The 22,028-nt window shown below is 41.1% G+C and overlaps 1 protein-coding gene across 1 annotated transcript in view; it reads left to right on the top strand.

Moving 5' to 3' along the window:
• Positions 1-22,028, top strand: part of CERCAM (cerebral endothelial cell adhesion molecule) — a 107,272-nt gene that overhangs the window by 54,185 nt on the left and 31,059 nt on the right. Inside the window, exons 9-10 of the mRNA XM_053695678.1 lie at positions 19,802-19,934; positions 20,270-20,397. Of these exons, the coding sequence (XP_053551653.1) occupies positions 19,802-19,934; positions 20,270-20,397 (261 nt within the window). The remainder of the gene's footprint in view (positions 1-19,801; positions 19,935-20,269; positions 20,398-22,028) is intronic.

Raw genomic sequence — 22,028 nt, 5'->3', positions numbered from 1 at the left:
CTATGCAAATATTCCTCCTTTACGTCGGTCGAATGACTGGGGAAGGCGGAGCCTAGGAGGGATCATGTGACCAGCTTTGCTGGGCTCTTTGCCATTTCCTGTTGGGGAAGAGAATATCCCACAAGTAAGGATGACGCCGTGGACCGGACACACCGTTGGAGAAAGTAATTTATCAGGTAAACATAAATTCTGTTTTTGCGCAAGTCGGATTGCGTTTGTTTTACAATTTTCGAAAAAAAATATTTTGTGCTATCATCAACCCGAATAGCACGAAAAACCTAACCTAAGTTTCTTTCATGTAATTAGCAAGAGTCCATGAGCTAGTGACGTATGGGATATACGTTCCTACCAGGAGGGGCAAAGTTTCCCAAACCTTAAAATGCCTATAAATACACCCCTCACCACACCCACAATTCAGTTTTACAAACTTTGCCTCCTATGGAGGTGGTGAAGTAAGTTTGTGCTAGATTCTACGTTGATATGCGCTCCGCAGCAGGTTGGAGCCCGGTTTTCCTCTCAGCGTGCAGTGAATGTCAGAGGGATGTGAGGAGAGTATTGCCTATTTGAATTCAATGATCTCCTTCTACGGGGTCTATTTCATAGGTTCTCTGTTATCGGTCGTGGAGATTCATCTCTTACCTCCCTTTTCAGATCGACGATATACTCTTATATATACCATTACCTCTGCTGATTCTCGTTTCAGTACTGGTTTGGCTATCTGCTATATGTAGATGAGTGTCCTGGGGTAAGTAAGTCTTATTTTCTGTGACACTCTAAAGCTATGGTTGGGCACTTTTTTATAAAGTTCTAAATATATGTATTCAAACATTTATTTGCCTTGACTCCGGATGTTCAACATTCCTTTTTTTCAGACAGTCAGATTCATATTTGGGATAATGCATTTGAATCAATCATTTTTTCTTACCTTAAAAAATTTTGACTTTTTTCCCTGTGGTCTGTTAGGCTCGCGGGGGCTGAAAATGCTTCATTTTATTGCGTCATTCTTGGCGCGGACTTTTTTGGCGCAAAAAATCTTTCTGTTTCCGGCGTCATACGTGTCGCCGGAAGTTGCGTCATTTTTTTGACGTTCTTTTGCGCCAAAAATGTCGGCGTTCCGGATGTGGCGTCATTTTTGGCGCCAAAAGCATTTAGGCGCCAAATAATGTGGGCGTCTTATTTGGCGCTAAAAAAAATATGGGCGTCGCTTTTGTCTCCACATTATTTAAGTCTCATTTTATATTGCTTCTGGTTGCTAGAAGCTTGTTCTATGGCAGTTTTTGCCTGCGCATGCATGTATTCCCCCCCCCCCCCCATAGAGATTAATAGAGGAAAACAATCACCTGAGATCACGCAAACATAGCATATTCGCATTAGCAAATGTGAAATATTTACAGTAGATGCATAGTTAAAAGCATTATTAAATATGTATTGCATAAATATGTTTTATCATGTTTTATGTACTGTATGGCAAAGGGCTATAATGCACTTATATACTGTATATGTTTATATATGTGTACATATATATTAATGTTTTTATGTGTGTATATATAAATGCAATTGCATATACATTATATATATATATATATATATATATATATATATTTATATATACATATACACACACGTGTGTGTATATATATATATATATTTATATATACATATACACACACGTGTGTATATATATATATATATATATATTAATATATACATACATACATACATACATATACACCTGTAGCAATGTATGTGTCCTTTGCCTGCATTTTTTTTTTTTTTTTTTAACACCCGAGATCTCATGTATTTTTGAAGTGTTTTGTGCAACTTTTTTGTTTTGGAAAACCGTTAACCACAGCTCTGAGATTGCAGTAAAGATTGAAGCACTACTTGTAATATTAGCGCAATGAAAAAGGCTTGCAAAAACACGATTTCGTTAGTGCAAAACCATTTGCGCCTCACTTGTAATCTAGCAATAAATGTTTATATATGCACAGCAGGGACGTGCGGTGATGTCAGAGGCTGGTGAGGCAGTGGCTAGGATACGCCTTCATTCTTTAGATATCCTTTGTCGAAGAAATAGCAATGCACATGGGTGAGCCAATTGCATGAGGTATCTATATGCAGCCACCAATCAGCAGCTACTGAGCATATTTAGATATGAGGGGGAGAGAGAGAGACAGAGGGGGGAGAGAGAGAGACAGAGGGGGGGAGAGAGACAGACAGAGGGGAGAGAGAGACAGACAGAGGGGAGAGAGAGACAGACAGAGGGGAGGGAGAGAGAGACAGACAGAGGGGAGAGAGAGACAGACAGAGGGGAGAGAGAGACAGACAGAGGGGAGAGAGAGACAGACAGAGGGGAGAGAGAGACAGACAGAGGGGAGAGAGAGACAGACAGAGGGGAGAGAGAGACAGACAGAGGGGAGAGAGAGACAGACAGAGGGGGGAGAGAGACAGACAGAGGGGAGAGAGAGACAGACAGAGGGGAGAGAGAGACAGACAGAGGGGAGAGAGAGACAGACAGAGGGGAGAGAGAGACAGACAGAGGGGAGAGAGAGACAGACAGAGGGGAGAGAGAGACAGACAGAGGGGAGAGAGAGACAGACAGAGGGGAGAGAGAGACAGACAGAGGGGAGAGAGAGACAGACAGAGGGGAGAGAGAGACAGACAGAGGGGAGAGAGAGACAGACAGAGGGGAGAGAGAGACAGACAGAGGGGAGAGAGAGACAGACAGAGGGGAGAGAGAGACAGACAGAGGGGAGAGAGAGACAGACAGAGGGGAGAGAGAGACAGACAGAGGGGAGAGAGAGACAGACAGAGGGGAGAGAGAGACAGACAGAGGGGAGAGAGAGACAGACAGAGGGGAGAGAGAGACAGACAGAGGGGAGAGAGAGACAGACAGAGGGGAGAGAGAGACAGACAGAGGGGAGAGAGAGACAGACAGAGGGGAGAGAGAGACAGACAGAGGGGAGAGAGAGACAGACAGAGGGGAGAGAGAGACAGACAGAGGGGAGAGAGAGACAGACAGAGGGGAGAGAGAGACAGACAGAGGGGAGAGAGAGACAGACAGAGGGGAGAGAGAGACAGACAGAGGGGAGAGAGAGACAGACAGAGGGGAGAGAGAGACAGACAGAGGGGAGAGAGAGACAGACAGAGGGGAGAGAGAGACAGACAGAGGGGAGAGAGAGACAGACAGAGGGGAGAGAGAGACAGACAGAGGGGAGAGAGAGACAGACAGAGGGGAGAGAGAGACAGACAGAGGGGAGAGAGAGACAGACAGAGGGGAGAGAGAGACAGACAGAGGGGAGAGAGAGACAGACAGAGGGGAGAGAGAGACAGACAGAGGGGAGAGAGAGACAGACAGAGGGGAGAGAGAGACAGACAGAGGGGAGAGAGAGACAGACAGAGGGGAGAGAGAGACAGACAGAGGGGAGAGAGAGACAGACAGAGGGGAGAGAGAGACAGACAGAGGGGAGAGAGAGACAGACAGAGGGGAGAGAGAGACAGACAGAGGGGAGAGAGAGACAGACAGAGGGGAGAGAGAGACAGACAGAGGGGAGAGAGAGACAGACAGAGGGGAGAGAGAGACAGACAGAGGGGAGAGAGAGACAGACAGAGGGGAGAGAGAGACAGACAGAGGGGAGAGAGAGACAGACAGAGGGGAGAGAGAGACAGACAGAGGGGAGAGAGAGACAGACAGAGGGGAGAGAGAGACAGACAGAGGGGAGAGAGAGACAGACAGAGGGGAGAGAGAGACAGACAGAGGGGAGAGAGAGACAGACAGAGGGGAGAGAGAGACAGACAGAGGGGAGAGAGAGACAGACAGAGGGGAGAGAGAGACAGACAGAGGGGAGAGAGAGACAGACAGAGGGGAGAGAGAGACAGACAGAGGGGAGAGAGAGACAGACAGAGGGGAGAGAGAGACAGACAGAGGGGAGAGAGAGACAGACAGAGGGGAGAGAGAGACAGACAGAGGGGAGAGAGAGACAGACAGAGGGGAGAGAGAGACAGACAGAGGGGAGAGAGAGGGAACACTGAAATGGGGGAGACACAACTGAATGTTTAAGTAATATTTTAAGTGACTATCAAATGCTAATAGTCTACAATCTATTTTAAATATCTGAAACAGAAGCACATATGAATGGGAGCATTAATAAATTATTATTTGTTGTCTACATCAGGGTTGTCCAACAAACACCTAAGGAAACCCTGGTTTAAATGAAATACTATAGCTACAGGAGCCAAAGGAGAATATTTGCTATAACTCATTCTAAACTGCTTGGTTTCATTTTACATTACCATGCTTTTGGTCTAGCTTACTCTTGTCAAATAACAACTCATCCATACAAACAGCATAATAGGGAGATGTGAGAAAACACAGTTGCAGAGCTACAGAGAGTTCATAAGTCAGTAAGAGAGTGATAAGACTATAAACTAGTGTGGAGTACAGAGGCAAGCTGCTAAGGTAGTGGGTGTAAAGTTTGAGTAAAAAAAAATACAAAAATGATCCTTAAACTGCTGTAAAAGAGTAAAAAATAAAAAAACACACTAAACCACATTCATTAAATTATCATTTTCACTAACAGAATCCATTTCAGCAAAATCTAAGGTTGCAGCACTTACTTCAATAAAATGTGGCTAAAACACTGCTCTCTCTGCATCTCTTCCTGCTCTGTAAGGAAGTGACAGTGGCACATTCCACTGCACTTGGAGGGGAAGAACAGAACTCTCTTTTTTATTGAATCAAAGCTGGCAGCTGCACAGGGCAGCAACAAAATAAATTAAAGTATTTTTTTCCATTTTTGTTTTGTTTTATATGATTTAACATCCAGCCCCAACCCTAAGTTCCCCTGACTGATACCTCTCACTGGATTGGGTCAGCCCCAAAGTGGCCTGCCTCAAATAAGCACTTATAGGCCATGGAATGATCTTAACCACTTTCATCCAGTAGGTGGCGCAGCATGTTGTGTAATGGAGGGCAGACCTGCTTGTGCCTCTCCATTGCACAACATGTAGCTGTGAGAAAAAAAATCCTGGAGAAAAAAAATTGTAATTTTTTTTTTTAAGGTCAATAAAAAATATATATTTTTGCCCATATGAGAGGTGAAGCCCTGCCTCACCTGCCTCTAGTGACTGCACATCACTGATGCACAGTATTAATTAGTAATTAAGTCCCGCATTACAAAAGCTCTGCATACACTATAAATGTATATATGCACAGTATTATCAGCAATTAAGCAACGCACTGCAAAAGCTCTACATACATACATACATACATATAAATATACTTCTTTCATACAGGTAGTGAGTACACGATCCATTACTCTTGATAATTACTCCTCTGTATCATTAGGAGGAGGCAAAGATTCCCAAACCCTAAGAGCTCTCTCACATACCTCAGTCTTGTCTTTGCCTCCACTGGAGGTGGTTGAAGAATGAAGATGTGTGTTTGATTCTTCAGAGAAAGGGGTTTTCAGTCTATATTGAGGCCCGGGTTTCCCCTCAGAGTACAGCGCTTTTCAGAGGGATGTAGTTGGGGTATGGTTTGTGATTCTTTTTTCCACCTCATGGAAAATAGTTTATAAACCCTCTATAATTGTTTGCAGGGACTTGTCTTTTGCCTCCCTTTATGGATCTACAATATACTCCTATTCCTTAACCGCTGTTGACATGTTTCATTACTGGTTTGGCTATCTGCTTGTTTGCTAGGGAACTATTGGTAAGTATCTTTTTATTAACATTTAGACACTCATTTAGCTATGTTTTGGGCCCTTTTTTATAGTTATTTATATATTTGCTAATATATATGGCCCTGGGACTGTTCCGTTCCACTATTCCCTTGCTGTTTTGCGCCCGTCAGTTTTTTGGGCGTGCTTAATTTTTTTCTTTTCGGGTTAGTGCACGTCCCTTTAGTCTTTTTAACGCATGTCGGTTAGCGCTTGTTCTCTGTTATGCATGCATCGGTTTTGGTATGCAAAATCCCCTTATTTGTTGTCAGATTTTTTTTTGCGAATTAGGAGCGTTTTCTGTCATCCGATTTAATGTTTGTTTCCGCTTAGTGCGCATTGTACCTGTGACTCATTTTGTAAAAGCTACTTAGGAGGGGGGTAGGTGGTTTCAATTTCTCAGGGGGTTTTAGTGATTATTGCATTGCTTTGCTACATGCTATAATGGAGCAGCTGGGTTCTCTCCCTAAATCTACCCAAAAAACTGAGTCTCCTGATTACCTTTCTATCATTATTAGGTGTGATTATTGTAAAAAAGCTGAAGTACCTTCTCCAGCTCATTTATGTGGCTTATGTTTAGATTTTTTTAATGCAATCAGACCTATCTAATGCTGTTTCTCTTGGTACTAATGCACCTACTGTTTTGTTTATTACAGGATAATGCTGATGTGGTGCCTCTTGCCATGAAAAATGTTATAAAGGCTGAAGTTTCTGAAGTGTTGGCTGCTCTCCTGCCTTTAAACAAGCGTAAAAGGTAATTTCAGATGTTCTCTTCTACAAGTACTATGTGTTCTGAGTCCAGGGATACTGTTATGTCTTCAGATGGTGAAGTTTCCTCTGGGGATGATTCCTCATCTGATGTTAAACCTGATATTTCCTCTCTTTTTTTTTTTTTTTTTTAAAGTTGAACATATTCATTCTCTTTTAAAGGAGATCTTTATTACTTTTGGGGTTAACAGATCCTAAAGGATGAAGATGATGTTTTTAAGCCTTGCAATTGTTTAAATTAAATAGATTTATGTGAAACAGTTCCCAAGGTGGACAGGGCCATTTCCACTCTGGCTAAACGTACTACTTTTCCTTTGAAAAACAGTACTACTTTTAAGAACCCTTTAGACATAATCTTTTCATACAAGGGCCTTTTTATATGCAGGTTATATTCTTAGGCCAGCTATTTCTATTGCTGATGTAGCTGCTGCTTCTACTTACTGGTTGTCTAGTCTTTCAGAGCAGTATTCTGATGACTCTGCTAGTGCAAATCTATTGTGTTTGCTCCAGAGTGCCAATTCTTTTATTTGTGATGCTGTTTTTGATATTATGAAGATGAATGTCAGAAATATGTCTTTGGCAGTCCTTGCCAGGAGAGACTTGTGGCTTAAATCTTGGTCTACTGGTGTCTAAATCTAGATTGTCTCTTTCCTTTTGGGGAAAGAAGGTAACTGTTACTGGAGGTAAAGGGGCTTTTCTTCCTCAGGACAGAAACTCTATAGGGAATTCTAAAGCTTCTAATTTCTTTTGTTCCTTTATGCAGAATAAGGAACATAAAGCTGACTTATCTGTTCAAAAGCAAAGTTCCTCTAGTTTAATCTGGAGACCTAATGCTTTCTGGAACAAATCAAGTCAGAATTAGAAATCTATCCCTTCTACCAAAACTGTATAAATAGGATTCAGAACAAGGCCTCCCAGAGGAAGGTTCTTTTTCTGTCCAATGTTCCAAGGAATCCTGTAAAAGCTCAAGATTTTCTTTAGTCTGTCTCAGATCTGGAATATATGTGAGTGATCCAGTTTGCAGGAACAGGGGATGGGATTTTATTCAAATCTCTATATTGTTCCAAAGAAGGATGGTACTTTCAGACCAGTTCTAGATCTAAAGACTCTAAGTTTGCAAGGATTCCATCTTTCAGAATGTAAACTATCAAGACTATTCTGACTTTTGTCCAGCAAGGTCAGTTTATGTCCACAATAGATTTAAAGGAGATTTACTTTAATGTTCCTAATCGGAGATCAATTCCAGTTTTTGGCTTGCCTTTCTGCACAGGCTTTTTCAGTTTGTTGCTTTTCCATTTGATCTCACTACAGCTCCAAGAATATTCATAAAGGTTCTGTGTGCCCTTTTGTGTGTGATCGGGTCTCAGGGTATTGCAGTTTTTACATACCTGGATGACATATTTGTTCAAGCTCCATCTTTTCCTTTAGCAGTATCTCACACCAACCGACTCTTTCTTTGGTTCCTCAGACAAAGGTAACTTTCTTGGATTTCCAAATGGATTCATTATCCATGAGTCTTTCTCTAACAGAGCAGAGAAGGTTGAAATATGTGTCAGCTTGTTTGAACCTTCAGTTTCTCTTGTTTCTTTCAGTGGCTCTGTGTATGGAAGTCTTAGGTCTCATAATTGTGGCCTCAGAGGCATTTCCATTTGCTCTATTTCACATGAGGCCTCTTCATCTTTATTTGCTGTATCAATTTTACAGGGATTATACTCAGCTGTTTCAAAGAATACTTAGTTGGTCAGTCTCTAACTTGGTGGCAGGATTATCAGTTTATTATGCAGGGGGCTTATTTTACTCATCCTACCTGCATGTTGATAACTACAGATGCAAGTCTCTCAGGTTGTTGAGCTGTTTGGGGGTCTCTAACAGCACAGGGAATTTATGATCCTCGGGAGGCGAGGTTACCAATCAATGTTCTAGAAATCTGTGCACTTTTCAGGGCCCCTCAAGCTTGGCCTCTGTTTAGAAACAGAGATGAGACTCCCTTTTCAGCAGACAATGTCGCAACAGTAGTTTATATCAACCATCAGGGGGGAACTCTGTTCTCTGTCAAGGATTGAGATGTCTCGGATTCTATCAAGGGCAGAAGCCAATTCTTGTCTAGTCTCTGCAATTCATAATCCAGGAAACTAATAACTGGAAGGCAAACTTTCTCAGTCATCAATCTTTACATCCAGGGGAGTGGTCTCTTCACCAGGATGTGTTCAAACAGATTGTGGATCTTTGGAGTCTTGCAGAAATAGATCTGATGGCCTCTCGTTTGAACATCAAAATTCCCAGGTACTTTGCAAGGTCCAGGGATCCCCAGGCAGAGTTAGTGGATGCTCTAGTAGTTCCTTGGTCTTTTCAGCCTGGTTCTTGTTCCCAGAGGGATTTCCAAGATAAGGCTAGAAAAGTCATATGTAATCCTCATCGCCACAGCTTGGGCTTGCAGGATATGCAGATCTGTTTCATATGTCCAGTTGTTCTCCTTGGCCTCTTCCTCTGTGGTCAGACCCAAGGTCCGTTATTCCGTCTGGATCAGTCTCTGAACGTGATGGCATGGAAATTGAATGCTTATCCCTTAGACATAGGGTTTTTTCTAATTCTTTGATTGAAACATTGATTCATGCCCGTAGGCCTGTAACTAGGAGAATCTATCACAAGGTGTGGAAGGCCTTTATTTCATGGTGTATAAATCCATGTTTTTTCCTGGCATTCTCTCAGAATTCCTAGGATTCTGCAATTTTTGCAGGATGGTCTAGATAAGGGCCTATCTGCCAGTTTTCTAAAGGGAAAGATTTCTGCTCTTTCAGCTTTGTTCCACAGAAAGATTGCTAATCTTCCTGATGCTCATAGTTTTGTTTATGCTCTGGTTCGTATTAAACTTATCAAGCCTTTTTCTCCTCCTTGGAATCTTAACCTGGTGTTAAGGGGTTTTCAGGCTTCTCATTTCGACCCTATGCATAAATTGTACATTAAGTTACTTTCTTGGAAAGTGTTATTTCTTTTGGGTATTTATTCTGCTAGAAGAGTTTCTGAGTTATCTGATTTTTTTTGTGTGTGTGAAATCTCCTTATCTGACTTTTCATCAAGATAAGGCTTTTTAAAGGGACATAAAACAAAACAAGTTGAGATAGAGACAAAATAATATAATATGTACTTTAATTACTTTACCTGCTAATTTATACTGCAATGCCTTGCCATTAACCCTTTTTTTTTTTTTAGTTTCTGAATTGTAAAGCTCTAACTCCCCCATACACAATTCCTTTTATAGCTGTATCTATGTTTATTGTTCTTTTGGTAGCATGCAAAAGAGAATAGGGATTATTTGCTGGAGCATGTCTTAAAGCTGTGAACTCACTTGAAATACAATGCCTGTGTCTAAACACTGATAAGAGGGGTGGAGTTTGCTTCTCCAGGCAGCTTAGCTATGTAATTAATTTTGCTTATTTTTGAAAATTATTTTAAAATACTTGCCAGCCATTTTTAAACACATTTTTTTTAATGCAAACTATTTTAAATTAATCAGCCTTTTTAGGATATGCACAGATCTCAACCTGTTTTATGGCACTTTAACAGACATCTAATTTTTGGCCTAAGGTTATTTCTTCAGACAACATTAGCAGAAAGATTGTTGTTCCTTCTTTGTGTCCTAATCCTAAGAAGGCTTCTGAGAGATCTTTGCATTATTTGGATGTTGTAGGGCCATTGAAATATTGCATTGATGCTACTAAGCATTCTATTTTCTGGTCCTAGGAAAGGTCAGAATGCTTCTGTTATTTCTTTAGCCTCTTGGTTAAAACTTTTGATTCACAAAACTTATTTGGAGGCTGGTCAGCCTCCACCGTAATGGGTTACTGCTCATTCTACTAGGTCAGTTGCCACTTCTTGGGCTTTTAAGAATGAGGCTTCAGTTGATCAAATTTACGAGCCAGCTACTTGGTCTTCTTTTCTTACTTTTACTAAATTCTACCATTTTTATGTTTTTGCTTCTTCTGAAGTAGCCTTTGATAGAAAGGTTCGTCAGGCGTCTGATTTCTTTTGCCTGTTTAACTTATTTTAAGTGCATTAAATATTAAAAAAAAAAAATATTAAAATTGTGGATTTAATTTCTCAGTGAGAAAAGTTATTTTTTAGATACCTCCTTTTATGTTATTACTCATGGACACCACACCATGGATATTAATTCCAAAGAGTAATGGATTGTGGACTCTCACCACCTTTATGAAAAAACATAATTTTCTTCATAAATGGAAAGAGTCCACAGCTGCATTCATTACTTTTGGGTATTCAGAACCTGGCCACCAGGAGGAGGCAAAGACACCCCAGCCAAAGGCTTAAATACTCCTCCCACTCCCCTTATCCCCCAGTCATTCTTTGCCTTTCGCCCCAGGAGGCTGGCAGAGAAGTGTCAGAAGTTTTCGATTAGTCTCTTATGGAGGGTAGTACTCTTCGGCATGGAACTGGAGTTTTAAGTAGTCCTGTCAGCCTCTCAGTGAGAGCTATCTTTTATTCTCCCTCTCTGGGGGTGAATATTACAGTCTTGAAAAGAATGGCTAAAGGTTCAGCTCCTGCTGTCTTGAGGCCTATTTCAAACATGTGGCACCTGTTCTGCCTAGCTGGTCTGGCTTGGGCGTTAAGTGATTGCATTATTATTTGTGTTTTTCTTATCTTATTTTTACGAGTGTCAGCTAAGCATTCTGAGGGGACCTGAGGGTCCGTGGGGCATGTCCTCATCAGCCTTTCGAGCCGGTCGTCTGGGACTCAGTGGAGTACAAGGACGTCACACTCTGTTGGTTCCGATATGTCGGGATTTGAGTGTTTCCTTCCCTGCGTGGGTTGAGATTTGGGCCTCCTTGATGCCGTTATGAGCGGTCTTGCCCTTCAAGGGCTATTGGAATGTTCTTCTGGATTTTTTTCATTTTGGGACTCTTCCTTCGGGTCAAGATCTCTAGGCTGTGTCCGTTCTCCTTAGCGGTTGAGACCGCCTTGTGGGAGGGCCTTGCGGTCTTTCCTACTCTGGGAGTTAGTCGTTCCTTATTAGGAATCTTAGGCAATGTAGTCTCCTTATCCTGGCTCTGTCTAGGGGTTGTTTACGGGGGTTTGGGACGCTATGCATTCTTTTTCCTTGGATGTAGTCCTCTGGTCTGTACTCTCAGGAGATTATGGAGACTAGCCTTTGTTAGAGGACCAGTCAATACAGTAGATTTGCATAATCAACAAATGCATGATAAGAAGACAATGCAATAGCACTTTGTCTGAACTTCAAATAAGAAGTAGATTTTTGTTAAATAAATTGCAAAGTTATGTCTATTTCCACTCCCCCTGCATCATGTGACGGCCATCAGCCAATCACAAATGCATATACGTATATGCTGTGAACTCTTGCACATGCTCAGTAGGAGTTGGTGACTCAAAAAGTGTAAATATAAAAAGACTGTGCACATTTTGTTAATAGAAGTAAATTGGAAAGTTGTTTAAAATTGCATGCTGTATCTGAATCTTGAAGTTTAATTTTGACTTGAGTGTCCCTTTAACTTGCTCTTCGGGTGACTTGGTTCCCGATATTTCCCCTTGGTCCTGGAAGTTGGGTTTTGTACGCCTCTTGGGCTTAGAGTCTTCGTGGTTCTGTCATGCCCTAACTCTTTTGGAGTTGGACTTCTGTTAGGGGTGTTCTTCCCCCCTTGGGTGGGATTTTAGACCCGTTCGCCGGGTTAGTTTTACCCCCTGTATAGTTTGATTTATCAGACGGGGTCTGGTGTTTCCTGGGGTATTGTTTGTTTAAACAATTCTGGGTTTCGCGCCTTCCGTTGGTCTGGATCTTTCTGGGCCTAAGCCAGCTGATTTGATTAGGGGTTAGCTCCATGGTTTCTCTACCTGGATTCCGCTGTGGGTGCGGGTACTCTTTTTTTTTTTTTTTTTTTCTTTTTTTTTTTTCATGTCCTTATCTGGCATGTTTTTCCGGAATTTATGATCCTATGACTGGTTCGGGAGCTATAGTTCTCCAGGGAACATATACTATATCTTATGGTCTCGCTAGTTGTGCTACTAGCAGTTTGGCCAGGAGTTCTGTGTGCTCAGGCTCCTCGGGTAAGTGTTTTCCTCTTGGGAAGTTCCCTTTTCTTATTCCTTAGTGGCGCCGGGATGTTTTCCATTTGGCTCAGATTATGGCTTTGACCTTGTGAGCGTGTGCGCTGTTCTTTAACTGTGCCCTTCCCTTGGGGGGGGGGGGGGGGGTTGTGCCTTTCTTAAAGAGGTGAGGTTTCTCTCTCTGGAGGATGGTTGTCCTGCCCTATGTGCTGGTGGTTGGAACAGGTGGTTTATCCTGTATAGTGAGTGGTCCACTTTCTGGGATTGTTCTCTTCTGTCAGAGGTTTTGCAGTCTCCATGGTAGATCATAGTACGCTATGTCTATGGGGTTCTCCTTGGGAGTACCTGTTGAAGGTGCTTTATTGAGACTGCTATAGAGTGTTGGGCAAGATTTCATAGGGCTTCTGTCTTCTACCTATCTCTATGGGGTTCTCATTGGGAGTACCTGTTTGTAGGTGCTTTTGAAAGGCTCTCAAGCCCTGTTGGGCTGCAGAGATCATCCCTTTCTGCCCTTTTATCTGGTGGTTGGGGTCCTTTCTGTTTCCCTGTCTCTCAGACTATTAGGTTACTTGGGCTGGTCCAGTGTTGGAATAGGATCTGAGATATGTTGTCTATCCTCAGATCGTGGAGGTACGGTGAGCCTCTTTGAGGTTCTGGGCTCCTCATTGTTCCGGATACGAGTGTAGGCCTTGCGGCTTCAATTAACTGCAGTGTACCCGCTACTTTAGTGGAGGTTAGCAGTCTGTCGGTTGGTGTCTATCTATCTTCAGCTGCTTTTTACTTGTTTGCAAGTATTTTATTTTCCAAGTCATCCTGGTATGACGGAAGCGTGTGGTGTTCAAAGGTTGTTCTCTGGGTTTGTGTCAGGGTTTTTCCCTGATCTGTTTGCCATGTGCTGCTGGCAGCTATTTTACTCACCTCTCTTGCTGACTCTGGTGCATACTGTGTGATGCTGCTCATTTCCTTCCCATTTTTTTTTTTTATGGCCAGACTGGTGTACATCATCCGTGTGAGACAGGATGCAGTATCAGAATTGTGATGTCATCACTTATTATTTAAAGGGCCTCTGTTCATTATGCTTTGCCCTTGCGTTGTCTCAGACCTGTTTGTGAGAGCTCCTGTGTATTACCTGGCTGTCGGATGTCCCTCCTGGTTCCTGATCCCTGGCTTGTTCCTGACTCTGCTGTTCTCCTTGTTCCTGATTCCGGCTCGTCTGACTATTCGCTTTGGCTCCTGACTCGGCTCGTCTAACTACCAGTTCTGGTTTTGATTCCTGGCTTATTTGACTTGTGGACTTTTTATTATTTTTTGCTATTAATAAAGGTGTGATTATTTTTGCACTTTTTGTCTCAGTCTGATTCCTGGCACCCTGACAGTTTGATGCACGTGTTGGTTTGGGAATATTTCGATATTCTGAGTTACTGTCGACTTGGGACTCCGGTTTCAGTCTTTTTTTCGGGTTGCTCTGTTTTTCAGAGAAGTTTTCTTCTCTGTTCTGATTCCCGGTCTCAACCTTGTGGTTCTGTACAGTTTGGGGTCTGGGCGTTGCCTTCCCTTGTTTCAGGAACCTTTAGGGTCCCCGTGAGCTTGGCTCACTTTTTTGGGTTTTCCATTTTTATTTGGATCTTATTGCTCCCTGTTTACGGTCTTCCGGGAATCCTTGTTGTTCCTCCATGTCCTCTCCCTTTTGGGAGTTTTTGGTTGTTGTTCCCCTTTTCTCTGTAAGGGTGTGTGGTTGAGGATCGACCTTTGGACGATGGTGTCTCCTGGAAGAGTGTTGACTCAGTTGAGTCTGTTTCTGCAGTCTCTAGCAAGGCTTGTGGACTCTCTGAGGGTCAGTGTCCTTGGGGCATTTTTCATTTTCAAATGTTTTCTTGGCTTCGGACGAAGCCGGATTTTTGCAGGTTTGTGGTTTCAGGCCTTGTGCCCTCAGAATGGGCCGCCTTTTGTACCCTCCCGTTTTAGCATTCAGTGTCCTTTTATAGCTTGGGTATTGTTTCCCAAAAGTAATGAATGCAGCTGTGGACTCTTTCCATTTATGAAAAAAAACTAATTATGCTTACCTGATAATTTTTTTTTTCTTCACATGGAAAGAGTCCACAGCTCCCCGCCCGTGTTTTTATGTGGGGTGGCTGTATTTTTTGTTCTTCTGGCACCTTTTTACCCTGATATTTCTTCTACTGTTCATTTTTCCTCAGCAGAATGACTGGGGGATGAGGGGAGTGGGAGGAGTATCTAAGCCTTTGGCTGGGGTGTCTTTGCCTCCTCCTGGTGGCCAGGTTCTGAATTCCCAAAAGTAATGAATGCAGCTGTGGACTCTTTCCATGTGAAGAAAAGAAAATTATCAGGTAAGCATAATGTATGTTTTATGCTTACCTGATAAATTAATTTCTTTCATGGTGGCGAGAGTCCATGAGACCCCACCCTTTATTTTTTGAGGGGGTTCATTTTTTTCTTCAGCACATAATTTTGGGCCCCCCCCCCCCCCAGCTCCTTTTTATGGCTCTCGTTCCTTTTTCTTAACTCACTTGCTTGGCTATATATTAGAGTGAGGTATTTGTGAGGGGTTTTATAGGGCTCTTGAGGTTTTTAAATTTTTTGCCTCCTTCTAGTGTTAGAGAAGAGTAATTCCTAAGAGTAATGGATTGTGAACTCTTACCACCATGAAAGAAGTGTAGAGAGAGCTATATGTGTGTGTAAAATTAAGAGCTGCATTGCAAAAAAAATACATGTTTTATAAGCATATAAACCATAATTTTGTTAGCATACTTTTCTTGTTTTTACAGTGCAGGAGCATACCTATTTAAATGCCTCTGTGCATGTCTTATCTTGTTTGCTGTGGCCAGTTATGGACAGATATAATGTGCTGCACTGATCAAGTAATATCATAGCATGAAGCAGGCACAAAGTTCTAGATCCTGTATGATGACTTCATCCTTTTTGGGGCAGTATAAAAAAAAAACTAAATTTATACTTACTTGATAAATTAATTTCTTTCATGGTGGTGAGAGTCAACGAGCCATTACTCCTGGGATTCAACTCCTGTCCACTAAGAGGAGGCAAAGATTCCCAAAGCTCTAAGAGTACTTAATCCCTCCCACCTCTCTGGTATTCTAATCTGTGAATAGCCAAACAAGGAAAAGTAGAAAGGGAGAAAAGGACAAAGCAGGGAAAATTAGGTGCAAACTAGAACTGCCGCCATGAAAAATTGATTTATAAAAATGAAATTGGGCAGATCTTAGGAACTGGAAATGGTCTAGCAATAGGAAGGTAGGCATCCTTCAAATTTAAATATGGAAAACATTGACCCTTTTTAACAAGGGGTAGAATTGTCCAAATTGTTACTATTTTGAAAATAGAAACTCTGAAAAACTTGTTTAAAGGCATTAAGTCCAGAATAGGTCAGAATACTCTTATTTGGAAAGGATGGAATAAAATCCTTGGTCTGGTTCCAAAACTAGATTTATATCTAAAACAGTCATTAAATTCAGAAAGTAGTTTGGAACATGAGAAAGTAGATATCTTCTTCAAGAAGGCCTTGATTCGAAACCTATTCTGTAATCCTGGCAAACGAAGTCTAGAACCCAGAGATTCTGGACAAACTAAAAAAAAAAAAGGCACAAACTGCCTCCTAAAAGAAAAGAATATTGTTTGGGGCTGTACCTCCATGCTGATTTCAAAGAAGAAGAAGGCTCAGAATGCTTGACCTTGTTTCAACTGGTATTGAACTTCTAGTAAGATCTGGAAGATCAAGTAATAGAAAGGAGATTTTTTAATTTTTCCCTTAGACCTCTAGTCTTGAGGAACAAAAGTTATGTTCCTGACAAAACAGAGAGCTTACATAGACTACTACAATTAAGGCCTAATTGATCTTCTAGGCTTCCTTAAAGATACAACACGCCTTACGGCAGCAGGAACAGAAATCACTCTGTTAGACAAATTCCTGTTATTACATAAACTCAGCATAAAATTAAATTATGTCAACAATGGTATTAAATTTAAGTGCATTACTAGATTTCAGAAGTTTCAAACAATTTTGAAAATCTTCATTTACAGTGTCTTCTGAGGTTTACTCAGACAAATTGTCATAACAAAGAGCAGACGCAACTGCTACAGAAAAAAGTTGCTGAAAAAGTCCTTTCGATAAAAGATCGCCCACCTTATGGTTCCTGGCAGACGTGGTATCCTTCAAGGGAGTAGTAGTGAGTTTGGCTAAATCGAATAGCGCCATCCACCATTAGAAAAGTTTCCCAAAGTTCTACATTAGAAGCAGATAAAGAAACATCCTATTAAATTTAGAGGACAGGTTAAAATGAAAATTATTTTAATAGGAGCCTCATGAACCGGAAAAAAAACTCTTGTGACTTTAGCAGAAGTTTTTTCCTCAGATTTAGTGCCTTAGGTGCCTAAAGTACATACAACCTCTTTAAAGGGGCACTGAACCCAAATTTTTTCTTTTGTGATTCAGATAGAGCATGTAATTTTAAGCAACTTTCTAATTTACTCCTATTATCAATTTTTCTTCGTTCTCTTGCTATCTTTATTTTAAAAAGAAGGCATCTAGGCTATTTTTTGGTTCCGGACCCTAAACAACACTTGTTTATTGGTCGGTTAAATTAATCCACCAATCGGCCAGAACAACCCAGGTTGTTCACCAAAAATGGGCCGGCATCTAAACTTACATTTTTGCATTTCAAATAAAGATACCAAGAGAATGAAGAAAATTTGATAATAGGAGTAAATTAGAATGTTGCTTAAAATTGCATGCTTTATCTGAATCACAAAAGAAAAAAATTAGGTTCAGTGTCCCTTTAAGCAAAGAACTAATCATTCAAGATTAAACATGAAAGAGGGTAAACTCTATAGATCAGGAGTCTGTTACTGATTATGGCACAATCTGAGGTGTTGGAGTCTTTAAACTATAAAGGGCATCATAAGGTGTTCTGATCTCTGATGATTTAGAAGAACCTGATCATGGATTACTCTCAGATGTAGAAATTTACCTTTAAATCCTGGATAAAAACCTGACAGAAACAGAGAGCACAGATTCCTTAGAGACTAATAAATAAATGTGATTAGAAAGGATAAAGAATCAACTTTTCCACTCGTATAGATCAAATAACCAGTGATCTCCAAAAGTAAAAGAAAACAACATATAGTGTAATACAGTATTTATATTGTGAATAATAAATGGCAATGCCAAATGTGTATTGACACAAACTTCAGCTTTCTTAAAGGGATACTAAACCCAATTTTTTTGTTTTAGGATTCAGATAGAGGGGCCGATTTTATTAAGGCCCGTATTGCCCCTAATGAAGATGAAGGCTCGCCGGAAACTGGAGTTAAGAAGCAGCGGTCTTAAGACTGCTGCTCCTTAAAGGGTCATACAACAAGTTGGGATACAGACAAAATATAATATGTACTTTAATTGCTTTACCTACACATTTATACTGCAGTGCCTCACCATTAACCCTTTCTTTTTAGTGTCTGAATTGTAAAGCTCTAACTCCCCCCCACACATTTCCTTCTATGGCTGTATCTATATCTATTGTTGTTTTGGCAGAAAACAAAAATGCATAGGGATTATCTGCTTGGAGCATGCCTAGATTGATTGTGCTAAATTTTTTTTTTTAATTTTTTTTTTTTTTTAAATACTTGCCAGCAATTTTTAATTTTTTTTTTTTTTTATGCAAACTATTTTTAATTAATCAGCCCTTTTATGATATGCACAGATCTCAACCTGTTTTATGTTCCTTTAACTCGTCCGCCTTGATTGACACCCCCTGCTAGCGGCCGATTGGCCGTGATGCTTATGCACTTTGAAGTCCAGTTGAGCATCATGGGAAATGTTGAGCATCATGGGAAATGTAGTTCTGAAATTTCCGAAGGGCCAAGGTTTCCCATCCCTGATTTAGAGACTAGAGCAGCGTAAGACCTGCAAATTTAGAAAATAAAATTATCAGTGGATCTACCCTCTAAAGTTCAGTATTCTCCATGAAACACACAGACTGACACAAGAAATAAATACAGGACCACCAAGCATTATTACTGTGCAAATCCGTCTAAATACAACTGTATTATAATGATGTTGTTAAATTAAAATCAGAGTATGTAGGAGAGGTTGGCAAAAATGCCCTCTGTGTTAAACTTATAATTAAGATTTATTTCTGGCTAATTAGAATACAAAACTTACCATTTCATGAGAAGATGACAGGCAGGTAACAGAGGACACAGGTGTGATTAGAAAACGCCTTGCTTCGCTGTTCGACAACATTTAAAAGTGGCAAAAACAGTGCAGCAGTTCTGAGAAAAAAAGCACTAATAAACCTCCAAGCAGAAAATGTCTGAAGATAGTGAGCACGCAAAAGAATGAAGAACTGAATATACAGTAAAATACTCCAAACCAACGTGCGCTACCAATACCAACACACAGAGATTTGGTGCGCGCTACACATACTGACCCGACGCGGGCATCAACCAGAACAAAGCGAGCTAATGCAGCAGGAGCTACATGGTCAGACGCTCGCTAAGTGCAAATAGAATCAAAGTGTAGAACAATATAACAGAGTATAAAAGTCTCCCAATATATAAAGTAGACTTTTGTTTCTATAAAATAGTCTAACAAAATGGTGGTAAATGTGTGTTAACATTACATGCCCCCGGGCTATGATGTACTTTATAATTAGTGTACCTACTTATAGTCTGTGGGATATGTCAGTGCAAAGAAATGGCTGCACTTACATCAGATGCACCCAATCTACCGTGCATAGTGCAGAAAACACTGCTTCCTGTAGAGAGCCCATCCAGTGCTGTGTACATCACAGCCGAGGATCTATGTAAGGAGTATATTGACAACCCAACAGGAGGAGGCTAGGGGACCTAGTGACAACTGTGGCAGGCTTGTGACTCTGATAGTGATTATGTCACTTCCCAATACTCCAATCTCCCCTCTGTCTCTCCGTAGCAGCTCTCTCAGGGGGGAAAATGGGCCTCAAATCAGTTGGAGGACAAAGGAATCTAGAGCACTTTAATTTTTAACCATCTTGCTATGTAGAAAAAGATAAAACTGGAATACCAGAGAGATGGAAGGGGTTAATTGCTCTTAGAGCTTTGGAAATCTTTGCCTCCTCCTAGTGGCCAGGAGTTAAATCCCAGGAGTAGTGGTTTGTGGCCATTTTTTTTGTTTTTTGTAAACTAGTTCTTGGTTGGGATCAGATGTCCTGTGTTTTTCCCCTAAGTGCTCTGAATAGCAGTTACATCAAGCATCTGGGAGTTAATCTGCTGCCCGGATTTTACGATCCATTCTCTGGACGAACTTTGACAAAGGGCGAGGTTGGCTGCTTCCTGAGTCATTTCCACATCTGGGAAGAGGTAAAGTGTCTCCTGTTTTGTTGCTCTCTGTGCCTACTCAAAGGCAACTACTGGAGCACAAGCTAAAGTGTTTACTGCTGTCGCTTCCTCTGCATGCATATTGTAGCATATGTGGTGAGTACTGCTGTTGCTTCCTCTTGTTACTTCAGTATTCTCCCTCCCTCTGGTTACTTGAGTAATCTATCTTCCTCTGGTTACCCAAGTAATCTCTCTTCCTCTGGTTGCCTGATTAATCTACTCTCTATTTCTACCTAGATAGTTGGTCCCTTTCTTGTTGCCTAAGTAATACAACCCTCTCTAGCTGTCTTAATAAATCCTCCACCTCTCTCCTACAGATTGTTGAGCGCCAACTGGAGAGCGCACTTGTGTTTGAAGACGATGTACGTTTTGAAGCATTCTTCAAGCGGAAGGTGATCCGTCTAATGACAGACATCCGCAACGCTGAACTGGATTGGGACTTGATGTAAGGAGAAGTGTTTCTATCATGTAATTATAATCTAGTGCTAAGAGAGGGTTGTCATGAATCCTGACATGAATGAGATTGCAGCATCTACGCACATAGGTTACAAGTGGAGCACGATCAATAGCACAGGGTGCATTATATTTTGCATATACTCACACAAAGAATAACACATAATATGGTATTACAAGTAGATGGTAAATATTTTAATAAAAGCATTTTTATATGGCCGAAAGTTTTTGTTAGCAAACCCTATTTTTTTACTGGATAATGCAGGCAGCATTGTGCTTTTATCGCAGGTGGTGAGTTGTCTTGTGCTTGAGCTCAGACCAAAATACTGCTGTAAATTTTAGTGTATAGTAGTATAGCCAGGAACTACATGGATAAGTCCTTGGCTTGGCTCACCATTGGCTTGGCTCATTATTGGGTTAGTGCACCCTTGGCTTGTCGCACCATTGGCTTGGCTCATTATTGGCTTGGCTCATTATTGGCTTAGTGCACCCTTGGCTTGGCGCACCATTGGCTTGGAGCACCCTTGGCATAGTGATTGAGCAATATCTGACATGTTTTTTACTGCCCACCCCAATAGAAGTCTGTTATAGGAGGAATTTTACGCACCTGCCGAGGTCAGCACACCCAAGACTTAAGCGATAAAAAATAACTTTATACTTGTAATATGAGCACAAAAATAGTGTATTTCTTCTGTTAAGTGTGATCAGTCCACGGGTCATCATTACTTGTGGGATATTAACTGCTCCCCTACAGGAAGTGCAAGAGGATTCACCCAGCAGAGTTGCTATATAGCTCCTCCCCTCTACGTCACCTCCAGTCATTCTCTTGCACCCAACGACTAGATAGGATGTGTGAGAGGACTATGGTGATATATTTAGTTTTTATATCTTCAATCAAAAGTTTGTTATTTTATAATAGCACCGGAGTGTGTTATTCCTTCTCTGGTAGAATTTGAAGAAGAATCTACCTGAGTTTTTCTATGATTTTAGCCGGAGTAGTTAAGATCATATTGCTGTTTCTCGGCCATCTGAGGAGAGGTAAACTTCAGATCAGGGGACAGCAGGCAGATTAATCTGCAAAGAGGTATGTAGCAGTTTATTATTTTCTGACATGGAATTGATGAGAAAATCCTGCCATACCGTTATAATGTAAACTCAGCCTTGAATGCAGTAGATGTAGCTGATATCAGGCTGTCATGTATGTATATTTTACACTTCAGTTTTCTGGGAAATGGTACTTCTCTGGCTTTTAAACTGTATACATAGACTTAACCTATTTTGCAGGGACTTGCAATAGGTTTTAAATGACAATTAATTATTGAGGTAAAACGTTTTTTTGCTGGCATGTAAAAACGTTTTTTTCTCTGAGGTACTGGGTGAAAAAATGTTTTGGGCACTTTTTTTCCACTTGGCAATAGTTTTGATTTAAATCAGAGCAGTTCACTGATCCCTCTCACTGTTATGTGTGTGGGGGAGGGGCCATTTTGGTGCTTTCACTATGCATCAGAAAAACTCAGTCAGAGGTTCATTTTCTTCCTGCATGATCCGGTTCATCTCTACAGAGTTCAGGGATCTCAAGAGTCTTTTTTGAGGGAAGTAATCATTCACAGCAGAGCTGTGCTG

The sequence above is a fragment of the Bombina bombina genome, chromosome 12 (assembly GCF_027579735.1).
Source record: "Bombina bombina isolate aBomBom1 chromosome 12, aBomBom1.pri, whole genome shotgun sequence".
In the NCBI taxonomy this organism is placed as follows: domain Eukaryota; kingdom Metazoa; phylum Chordata; class Amphibia; order Anura; family Bombinatoridae; genus Bombina; species Bombina bombina.
The sequence above is the reverse complement of the archived record's forward strand: the minus strand, read 5'-3'. Positions and strand labels throughout refer to the sequence as shown.